Raw genomic sequence first — 12468 nt, 5'->3', positions numbered from 1 at the left:
CCTTCTCCCATGTATATAGTTACCTAAAACATATATAAACAAACCAATACACTATAAGCTCATGGACTTTTACTAAGAATTCAACATCTACAACTGACCAAAACAGAGAATAATTTAGTTCTCTGACCCTTAGTGTTGTTTTAACTGGTAATGTAGCTTCCGGGTCAAAGACAGAATCCGGTTTCAGCAAAATATCAGGTTTCTTGATGTAGCCACATCCTCCATTGCCTCTAAACATTCCTTGCATTACCCACAATGATCTTCCAAGTCCCTTCACAAGATAAAGTCATTTCAAAAATTAAATAATCTTTTGCAAACTATATGTAGCTTGTGGCATATGATTTTGATGTTCTGTAAACTGGAACAGAAAACTTGGAGATGTAAGAAATATTTAAAAAGAAACCTGCATATTGAAAGCAACCATTTGAGCTCCATGGCTCCAACCAACCAGAGGGTTGTAGTTCGATGAAGTAATTCTAGTTCCTTTTGGATAAACCCGAAGCAAATTCCTCTGAGTAAACCTACATTATTTACTCCATGATCAACAGAGTTTCTTATGGAAACATAGTTGAATCTTTATTGGTCTGAACTTGTTTTTGATGTATATAAGAAGAGTAACTTGAGGGAAAAATACCTCACAATCTGTTTAGCATATTTTTCTGAGGCTTTTTCAAGTTGTTCTTCACTCAAGCTAAGCCGTCTTACTTTATCAGGATCCACCTTCAAACATTCAGTTATTCCACCTTTCGGTTTCCCGGCCTGGATTGCAATCAAATGCTTGTATTCCGGTGGTGCATTCTTCTTAATCTTTTCATCACCATCGTCATCATCTTCATCATCATCAGTATCATCATCATCTACATTTGAACCATTCTACATCAAGGAAGAAAAAGATCAAACCAACTTGTACATATGAACCATTGAGATTTAAATGAAGCTGATGTGTTTCTTCTATATATACAAACCTTGTCACCACTTCTGTCCCGTCTAATAAAGCTTGGAACTTCTTTTCCCCAAACTTCATCATCACCCAAATTCCTACCTTTTTTCACCACATCATCATCACCTTTCGCTGCCTTGTACTCTTTAGGAGGTTTAGTTGAGATCATAATACGGTTTTTCAAAGAAGAGGGCGATGGGAACTCCTTTAAGCATTCACCGGAAGGAGGAGTAAACAACATTTCTCCAAATACATCTGTAACCATCTAGAAGTACAACACAACATCTCTATATATCAATTACTAAACCTCCCCAAAAGATTTCTCACAGAATTGCAAAAGAAGCTATACAAACCTCAGCAACTTTAGCTTGGAGTTTAGGAGTAAGATGATCTTCAAGAGTCACAACAACTGGATAATCAGATACATCAAAGGCATGTTCTCTAATAGCTCTTAGACATCTAATCAGCTCCACAGGTGATGTGAGTGTCCTAATATTTAAAAACGGTTCAGCAAGAACAAAACAAAAAATTAATCCATACTTCAACAAAACAGAGACATTAGTAATATATATATATACCTTCCGTGAAGAACATCGATACCACCTTCATCAGAGTTAGGCCAAATATCCAATTCAATAACTCTAACACCTTTTTTCAATGCTTCAATGATAGGCACTTCACTGCAATCACTACTCAGTTGATTACCAGTTAAATACGAGTTATGTCCTGTAAATATAAAATAATGTGACAATGGAGCATCCATATCTTGATGCACCTGTCCCAAAAGAAAAACGAAAAAAAAAAGTCATAAATTAGTATTCAAGAATCAATCAGTCTCTTCAATCTAAATCTTGATTTTGAATCACCTCATGAGAAGCAAGAGGAGAGTTGTTAATACCAAAAAGGTATTTGAAGAAAGCATCAAGGTGGAGACCATTACGATGAAGAAGAGAAGATGAGGCGTTGACGATCGCTTGAGCTTCTTCTCTCGTCGCTTTGTCTTGTTTCTGAACATCGATCAGGAACCTAAGGAGGAGATCGGTCGTCATGAGACCTTTGTCGGAATAATTCTCGAAAAGTGTCTTGATCTCGGGCGGTGCTACCGAGACGGTGTGTCGATACCTCCGACGGAAACAGAAGCAGACTTTGTATGTTTGCTTCGACATTGTGAAAATCACGACCGATGATGATGATGATTTGATGATTGAAGAAGGAATGTGATATCTCTCTCTCTCAATCTGAATTTTTAGTTTTATTGTTCTCTTCTTCACGTTGGCGGTTTGATTGTAATAGTGACTTTTCCATAAAATTTGGGCTGTCAAGATATGAATTTGTTATCACAAACAAATTAGTCCACGTGGATTTTTTCTTTTAATTTATGTCGGCAGATTCTCATTTTATTATCTCTTCTAATTGTTTTGTCTTCATTTTAGTATTAATTGAATTAATAATTGATAAGTTCTTTACTTGCTCTATAATGGGACCTAAAGAACAATCTTGGGTTCATCCCCACTCTCTTATTCAATCCTTCTTAATTAGCTAATCAAAATTTACCATATAATTTAATTATATAAACTAAAATAATTGATCTTATCTGAACAAACAACTAGAATAAATTTACATAACTTAATGAGTAAACAAATCTTTTTTAAATCACAAAATTAGCATTATTTATATTTTTTTCATTATAAAGTTTATATCCTAATATTTCCTTTATAAACCCAAACTGGCATATAATTTGTTCTAATTGTAAAATCTTAACTCTAACCACTCTTTTGTAAACTCAAACCATAATATAATTTCATTTAATTGTAAAGTCTAAACCCTAATCCTCTTTTATTAACTCAAACTTTAATTGTAAAATTTAAACCATAAACTCTAATCACTCTTTTATAAATCCAAGCTTACATATAATTTTTTTTAATTATAAACTTTAAATCTTAATCCTCCTTTATAAACTCAAACTGATATATAATTTTATTTAATTATAAATATAAATCCTAAATGTTTTTTATAAACTCAAACTGACATAATTTTCTCAATAAAAAATAAACAGATTTTGTTTATTTGTTTTGTTTTGTTTTTCTGAATTTAATTTTAATTTTTTTTTGAATATAATATAATATGTCATATTATTGTATTTTGATTGACTAATTAAGAAAGATGAATAATAGTGGTACAATTTTTCATAAAAGAGCATTAAATCTTACATAGCAAAACAGTCATCAGTTTGACAAAAAAAAACAAAACAGTCATCAAATCATGTATCGAGTCTTTAAACAGTTGATCATCAATGGAGAATTGCTTACACCTCTTTAAACTATGAATTTAAAGAGAAAGAGAGACTAGTAAAATCGTACTAAAAGAAAGTCAAACCTTTCATATGATTTAAGTAAAATGTTTTTCTTTTTCACATTCACTTGTTATAATATTGAAGATGATGCAACATATAAGAGTGCGTAATATAACTTGTTAAGGATGATGATGCATTTGGCATAGAAGAAGAGAACAGAGAACAAGAAGAGAATGGAAAACATGGAAGAATATAGAATACTTCAAAGATATCTAAGTCTATATGTCTACTTCATGCCTTAAGCTTTGATCAAAACACCATCACAAGATTTCTCAAAGATACCAACCATATTGAGTAGACCAAAAGACCAACCCATATATTCTAGTCAATAACATAACATGTCTAATACCTATCGTGGATCATAATGTGTAACTTGCTGATTAAAAAAAAGGTTCAACAACGCATCGCAAAACCCAACATAGTCTAAATATTTAACTAAGCAAGTTTGCATATGTCCTCATACATAATAGACTCGATGACTCTTCCATCATAGACACCTTTCTCGATCTGCATTTAGCACAAAACTTCTCTGTATCCAAACCCAACAACTTTGCATTCAAACCACGGTATGCCCCATTCACTATCTTCACTGACCCTCCTATATGTGAAAGCACCGCCTCTAGCTTCTCCTGTTCAACTATCTGCACATGCTTAGAATCAAGCATTTCGATCTCCCCACCATACTTATCAATCACTTTCTTCACAACACCTTTATGCTTATAGTATCCCTTACTCATCACCTTGACAATGATCCCTTCAAACAACCAGTAATCTTTACGATTCATCCTCTCCTTCTTCTTCTCTTCCTCCTTCATCAACTCATCCAAAGCTGATCTCTTCTCCTTGTCGCTTCTTCCCGAGTCCCCGCTTCTCTTCTTCTTCTCCCCTCTCCCAACCACCTTCTCATTCCCCTCATCGTCAAACACGATTTTCAAGCTCTCCCCTCTCTCTTTACCTGTAGCATCCTGCTTAACGCATCCACCAAGAGCAAACCCAACCTTAGCTCCACTCTTCAACTTCAATTCTTCATCTTTCTTCTTCTTCTTCTTCTTCTTCATATCATCATTATCCTCAACAACTTCTTCACCACGACCATCATTCGATTTCTCAGCAGCTCTCTCAATCTGCTTCTGAATCTCTCTCTCTCTCTTGTTTCTGCTCCTCAGCTAAATCACTCTTTACTCTCTTGTTCTTCAATCTTTTAACTCTCAACTCTCTTGTTTCTCCTGCGAATCATATGTCAAGGGCAAACACCATCGAGCTTCCTTTCCAAAGCAAAGCAAGTGGAGAGCTACAGAGAAGTTGCAACTTGTTCACCCTGATCTGTGCGGTCAAATAACTCCATCATCGAACAAAGAGAAGAGATATCTGATAAGCTTCATTGACGACTTCTTAAGAAGGACGTGGATCTACTTTGTGCTTGAGAAATCAGAGGCTTTTCACCAATTTGAACTGTTTAAGGCGTATGTGGAGAAACATACAGGAAGTCTCATCAAATGTCTAAGGACAGACAGAGGAGGAGAGTACAACTCCATTGAGTTCAAGGAGTTCTGTAAGGAACACGGAATCAAACGCCAGCTGACCACTGTGTACACTCCACAACAGAACGGCGTTGCTGAGCGTAGGAACAGAACTCTCATGAACATGGTGAGACCTGTGCTGATAGAGAAGGAAGTACCAAGGAGCTTTTGGCCAGATGTAGTGCAATGGGCAAACCATGTCCTAAATCGATCTCCTACGATGATCGTGAAGGACATGACTCCAGAAGAAGCATGGAGTGGGAACAAGCCATCAGTGGAGCATTTTCGAATTTTTGGCTGTGTTGGTTATGTTCACATTCCAGATGTGAAAAGGACCAAACTAGATGACAAGAGCGTGAAGTGCGTCATGATCGGGTACATCAGTGAGTCAAAAGCATTCAAGATGTATGATCCGATAGAAAAGAAGACTCACATCAGTCGTGATGTGATATTCAAAGAAGATAAAAAAATGGAGTTGGGATGAAAGTCTCTCTGCAGAACAGAACATAGAGCTCGAGTGGGAAGATGAGCATGAGATCGATGAAAGTGAAGAAGAAGAGATCCTCCTCCACAAACTCATGCTCGACCAGAAGCTGCAACAACGAGCAGAACAAGAAGGCCACATGTTTGGAACGTTGATTACACATCCGGGGAGGAGCTATCAAACACCAAAGAAAAGACAAATATGGTGAGAGTAGGACCTGAGGAGGAGGAGGAGATTGTAGCAGCACTTATGGTGATCTCAAATCCCACTTCTTTCGAGGAAGCTGTTCTACACTCGAAATGGAAGACTACAATGAATGCAAAGATTTGTTCGATTGAGAAGAACCTGGCATGGTCTGTAACGCCCCCGAACCGTACTATGACCACGCAGGCCATAGTACAGTCACGGAACGCTACGATGGGAATTGCACCGGGTCAATCCGGTCGAGGGACGGAAGCTGCAGACTTCCCGATCGGTTTATCCTAGTACAACTCCACCCACATCCGAGACTACTTAGGCTTTGCAACCCTTGCGGCCTGGTGCGTTGTGTCAGCCCGGACAAGGCCGAGTATCATTTGCAACTTGCCATGCCTTTGTAAAATCGAATGTATATTACTTCAATAGTTCTTTGCATTTGAAAACAAAAACATTAAAGCAATATACAAAAGATAGTCGGATAATTGTTTATAAAAACATAGGGTTTTGCAAGAAACACAAGAAAAACCCTATCTGGTACCCTAAAGCTTGCTCCGGCTCTAGACTCACTTAGGCTTCCCTGCAAGACAAAAGCAATATCATGAGTAATCTAAGATTACTCAGTGAGCCTGGGTACCCCTTTCATCCTAAACAGGATACTACTTCCCAAACCCGACTACCCCAAGCAAGTAAAACAAACAAGCAAGGCAAGTCATCAAAGCTACACAACAGAAGCTATAGCGGAAGCAAAACAACAACAAGGCAAACAAGCCTACAATAATAAGTCTAAGCAACACTATGCAAGACTAAGCTATCAACATGCAAGACGAAGCTATCAACATGCAAGCCAACAACAAAACAATAAAAAACAAGCGAGTGAGGTTAAAGCCACACGACTCCATCCTGAAGACCTAGACTCGCAAACCAAAGAAAAGACGACTAAAGGAACAAGGATCTCTTGGACACTTTAGACTCTTAACCACACCACACGAAAAGGTAAGGATAGCTAGAATAGTACAAGGGACTCTTGACATCCTAGACTCCTTCACCTAGGGCCTTTCGATAATCTGTTCCGTTCCTCCACACTACCCATGTTGAAACCTTCCCGGTAACCAACATGAGCTCCCATGCTGAAACCACAAAGGTAACCAGCAGAGATTCACCAAAGTTACATTGTCATGTAACGGTCACGCTAATAGCTAGTTAGCCGTGACTGTGTCTCGCGTAAGTGGTTTGAAACTTCTTGCGAGACACGCACATACATACGGAACCAGAAATATCGACTCTACTTCTTTTAGCTAAGACTCAAGAAACAAATTCAAGAGACTTGCTAAACACACTTACAACCACTTCAAGCAAGAAAGTCGAGCCAACAAGCAAGAACAATCATGCGGTACAACATGCAATAATCAACAAGAACGAGAATGTAAATTCAAAGATCTTAAGATTAAATAAATACATGCAACCAGTTTAAACCCCTTAACTCAAGCAAGAAAAATCAAGCAAACAAGCAAGAACATTCATGCAAGAGCACATGCAAAATCAACAAGATCGAGAATGATAAATTCAAAGATCTTAAGATTAAAATATGCATGTAAATGCTTAAATTCACTTAAGCAAACACTCAACCATCCGCATGCCAAAATGATATGATTTAACTAAGTAAATCTCATTTAAAAATGCGCATGCAACAAAATTCGGTTTTAAACTTAACATGCGTTAAGTTAATTAGCAACGACTAACCTTAACCGAAAATATGCAAATAAAATTGCAAACATCCTATCTCCTTTCATGCGTGCAACCGGTTTATTAAGCAAGTTATGCTAATACAACAAATCGCTAAGTCACATGATGCATGTAAACCTTCTCACCAAATTTTAAGTCCACCGTTTCCTTAAAATGCAATCGGATTACCATTTAACCAATTCTTAGGTGAGATCAATGCATGTACTTATTTGCGCATGGTGATTTATCATAAATCCTACCATGAATGCATGCAACCGATTTTAAACTAAAATCAACATGCAACTACTCTACATGCCTTACCATAGAACTCACTTTCACATGGTTATCTTCTCATAAAGCCTACCATGAACCGCATGCAACAAAATTAAACTAACTTTACATGCATGCATTACCGCAGCACTCACCCTTTATGCCGATGATGGAAACTCGGATTTCACTGCACCTCTTGATCAGATCTCTCTTCCCTTAGCTCCAACCGCTAAGCGCCCCTTGGTCTCCTCTTGATCCGCAGCTCAAAGACTCGGCGAAAGCCACACCTTCTTTCCAAAGACTCCTTCTTTGCTTCTCCCTTAACTCACACTCGCTACTCCACTCTCTCAAGGCGATTTCTCTTTATATTTCTCTCTTGGATTTGAGAGAAAAATCTTTTGAGTTTTAAACTGGCAAGAGTTTGGGAGAGAAATGAGAAAACTTCCTTCTCTCAATCGCAAATGGTCTATTTATAGGCGAGAGGCTCTCCTTCTTCTCCTTAGTGGAAATCGACAAATGACAAAATTTTGGATGCATGTGGCGCGTGTGACTCACGCCCCAATGGGCTCGCGCCATTCCATTTAATTCTCCCACTTTGTCTCTGCATGAATGCATGTCTTCTCATTGGTCAATTTCTTAAAAGACAAACTTTTCTCCCATGGTCCTTCTCTCGTCCATCGTCCAACGTCCACGTCCGCTTACCTCTTCGGTCATCGCTTGAACGTTTTAGGCTCTTTCGGCGTTACCCGGACCATTCTCCCCGCTCATGGCCACCATTGGTCCTTTCGGCAACTTTCGGACATTTCGGACAGTACATCCCGGACTGTACGGATGGTACGTCTCGGTCAGTACAGACAGTACGTCCTAGCCGGTACAGTTGGTACGTCCCGGGCAGTATGTACAGCTCGTCCTGCATGGTACATATGGTACGTCCCGGATGGTACGTATGGTACGGACGACACGTCCTGGTCAGTACATGGTACGTGGTACCATTGGCCATCTTCCAACTTGTTCAGAATTTTCCGGACATTACTTCTGTAATTCTTCTTCCTTCCTCCTTTGGCTTAATTCCATGTCCTTTACTCGACCTTGGCCCATGGATTTTCATTTCGAATTTCACTCCTTGGTGAGGGTCATTACATGGTCTCTGGTGGAGCTTCCAGCTGCAGCCAAAGCGATTGGCGTAAAGTGGATCTACAAGACCAAGCTTAATGAGCAGGGAGAGGTTGACAAATTCAAAGCTCGGCTCGTGGCGAAGGGTTATTGACAAGAATATGGGATTGACTACACGAAAGTCTTTACACATGTGGCTAGAATGGATACAGTGAGGATGATCATTGCTTTAGCTGCTCATCGAGGATGGGGAATTCATCAATTAGATGTCAAGTCTGCCTTCTTACATGGAGAATTGCAGGAAGATGTTTATGTGGAGCAACCTCAAGGCTATGAGGTAAACGGGAAAGAGCACATGTTCTATAAGCTGCATAAAGCTTTATACGGACTAAAACAAGCACCACGAGCTTGGTTTAGTCGTATAGAAGCTTACTTCATCAAAGCAGGCTTTGAGAGCAGCATCAACGAGCAAACTCTGTTCATCAAGCGCAAAGGAGGTAAAATACTCATTGTTAGTATTTATGTTGATGATTTGCTCTTTACTGGTGATGATGAGGAGTTGTTAGCTGAGTTCAAGCAGTCCATGAAAAAGGAATTCGACATGACTGATTTAGGGAGAATGAGGTATTTTCTTGGAATAGAAGTAGTGCAAAAGGATGATGGTATCTTTATTTTTCAAAGAAAGTATGCAGCGGAGGTCATCGAAAGGTTTGGAATGCAGAATTTCAATGCTGTCTGCAATCCAATTGTTCCTGGTCAGAGACTTTGCCGAGATGAGACGGGTGTGAAGGTTGATTCAACTCTTTACAAACAAATGGTGGGAAGCTTGATGTACTTAACGGCAACGCATCCTGATCTCATGTTCGTGGTGTGTCTCGTCAGTCGTTTCATGGCCAATGCCACACAGTTACAATTTGCTGTGGTAAAACGAATCATGTGGTATCTGAAAGGCACCATGGGGTTTGGAATCTGGTACAAGAAAGAGGGAAGAACATGGCTTGTTGGTTACACAGACAGTGACTATGCTGGGGACATATATGATAGCAAGAGCACATCAGGGTATGTGTTTTTAATGGGAGGAGGAGCTGTTGCATGGTCGTCACGAAAGCAGCCTATCGTGACACTCTCAACTACCGAGGCAGAGTAGGTTGCAGCATCAACTTCTGCTTGTCAAGCTGTGTGGATGGGAAGAATTCTGAAAGAGATTGGTTACAATCAAGGAGGAGAAATGGTGTTGTTGTGTGATAATACTTCAACCATCAACTTGTCCAAGAATGCTGTGTTACACGGTAAGTCGAAGCACATCAGGGTTCACTATCACTTTCTAAGGGATTTGGTTAAAGAAGGAGTTATTAAGCTGGAATACTACAAAACCGAGGAGCAGCTCGCTGATATCATGACTAAGCCGATGAGGATGCAACGTTTCAGAGGATTAGAGAAGCTTTTGGAATGCGTGTTTTAGTTGTTTCCGCAAGTCTAGCAATAAGGAGACTTGTTCTCTATAGTTTACTTGGTCAAGTTTCTATTTCCGTAAAACTAGTTAGTAGTTGAGTTAGTGGAGTCAGTTATTTGCTTCAGCTTTTGTAAGTCTATAAAAAGGCATTGAACGAGTATGAATAACGTCAAATCATTCAGTGCACATTGTGTTTTCTTTGAGCTAAACCTTACAAAAAAACGATCGATTGACGAAAAGGAAGGCAAATTATATGTGGATTTGCTGCAGAGATTCAACAAAATAATGAGATCATTGTTGGTTAATGAGTAGATTGTTTGGTTACATATACTCCACTAATAAGTATGTAATTAATATAGTAATGATATTTTTAGTGTAATTTTATTTGAAAGCTCATCTCAAATTTTTACCTCTAATGGTGAGATAATTAAGTTTCTCAATATTATAAAATATTACTATTTAGTGTAATTAAGTTTCTCAATAATATAATATTACTACTTTTTTAGTGAAATTTATGTTGGTAAATAATTACGTAAGGTATTGCTCTAAATTAGAGAATATCTCATTAATAATTTTAAATATATCAAATTATATCTTAAACATATTTAGTTGTACTTATTTTTTTGGTCAAAACATCTCTTATTGTATTAATTACTTATATATAAAATCTATAATAATTATTATTATTATTAAAAAACCATAAATATTACAGTAATAAATATAAATATTTCTAACAAAATATTGAAATCTAATTTTTTTAGTAAACTCCAATTTTCTAATATTTAATAACATTGTATTAATTAAAACATTACTAATGTAATATTATTGAATCAAACTTAACTATATCAATTAAATATTAATAATAATATATAATTTAAACTTATAGAATGAAGCTTAACAAATATATCTTGCAAAGCTGGATGAGCTTAAGAAGGTATTGCATATGATAGCACTTTATTTTAGAGATAATTTGAAACGAGACTTAAGATCCTTAACAAGTAGTGAGTAATCTTCCTTTGAAAAAACGTTAAAACATTCAATATCTTTATTTTATGTTCATTCAGACCTTAAAACATTCAAACATTCAAATCTTCATTTTATATTTAAAAAAACATTCAAACGTTCTTCAAAATCCATCTTCCAAGAGTATTCAGAGCAGTAGGTTGCAAACAACAGTTCTTACTTTAATCCACACATCATTCTGATGTGAGAAAAAGTGACTGTTTAGAAACATTAAAGTCCACTCAATGTTTGGTTATTGTATTCATTGTATAAGAATAGGTATTCATGGGTTAAAAAATGAGGTTATCAACTAAGTCCATGCATTTTTGAAATGTGGATTGCACTGGCTTTTCACATTGCAATTTGATTTCTTTTTTTCCTTCATAAATATGGTTTGTATGCATGGGCCAATCTTAAAGTTGTCGTTTGACATACCTACAATTAAAATATAATTAGCTTTAACTAGATGTTAAAAAAAAATTGGTAAATTTTACTTTATCCATTTTTTTACATTACTTAATTTGTGTTCTAATGAAAGCGGATAAGCGACTTGGTATTTTAGGACGAGATGTACGCCGTGGGAAGCCGTGTCGGTAACCTCAAAGGACAAAACCATGAACAAAGGAGAGTTGGCAACTTGGTTGTTTTGGGCTTCAAGGAGAATGCGATCGACGATTTGACGGGACAAGATGAAATCATAGAACCGGTTGTGTATGACTTGATGTACATACTGGGGGCGAAGCTTCATAGCTTGAGATGGATCTGAGGAAGGATTGGGAAAACAATACTATGAGATTGTTTACGACTGCTTAAGATGATGACAATGTTTAAAAGGCCACAGAAGGGAGGAGTAGGAATTGCATGAGCATGAAAGGTGATTATCGGTCTAGTAGTTTCCATGTTGGGAACAAATTGAAGGAGAGCGAGAGAGAGACGAAGATTGTAATTGTGAACGATGAAACTGAGAGAATGAATTGTGAGAATGCTTTTGGTGTTTTAACAATATTAATTTTATTTTTAAACAACGTCGTTTGGCTATCTTTATACACATGGAATCCACGTCAGATTGACTTGACGGAGAAATTAACAAAGTTAGTAATTAATCACGTTTTTGTATATTTAAACACAAAATCATAAGTCTAGATATGCAATTCAAATATTTTAAAAGTCAATGAATATTTAAGCACACCCAATAGTCTGATATATGAATCGAACATATTATAATTGTCCAGGTATGAAAAAGCCATTTTTCCATCCGCGTCGGGGTAGTTTAATTGAAATTTGAAACTAGACCTATATTTGGGCTCCTAGGTGTTTAAAGGAAACTGAGCCCATAAGCCAAAGGGCCCAAAGAGTTTTTTTTTTTTTTTTTGGTTCTCTTTCATTCGACCAAATTTATGCGACAATGAATAA

The 12468-nt window shown here is 37.2% G+C and overlaps 1 protein-coding gene and 1 pseudogene across 1 annotated transcript; both read right to left on the bottom strand.

Annotated features, from left to right (window-relative positions):
- Positions 3-2224, bottom strand: LOC104784102 (phosphoinositide phospholipase C 7-like; the record flags this gene model as incomplete). Its single annotated transcript, XM_010509168.2, has 8 exons — positions 1807-2224; positions 1519-1715; positions 1294-1429; positions 966-1205; positions 635-873; positions 404-521; positions 128-271; positions 3-23 (listed from the first exon to the last, which is right to left on the bottom strand). Coding segments are annotated over exons 1-8 (1395 nt in total), but the record flags the coding sequence as incomplete, so codon positions are not given.
- On the bottom strand, positions 3729-4638 carry LOC104784100 (annotated as a pseudogene).

Source organism: Camelina sativa, chromosome 4, assembly GCF_000633955.1.
Source record: "Camelina sativa cultivar DH55 chromosome 4, Cs, whole genome shotgun sequence".
NCBI lineage: Eukaryota > Viridiplantae > Streptophyta > Magnoliopsida > Brassicales > Brassicaceae > Camelina > Camelina sativa.
This window is presented reverse-complemented; position numbering and strand designations above follow the sequence as displayed.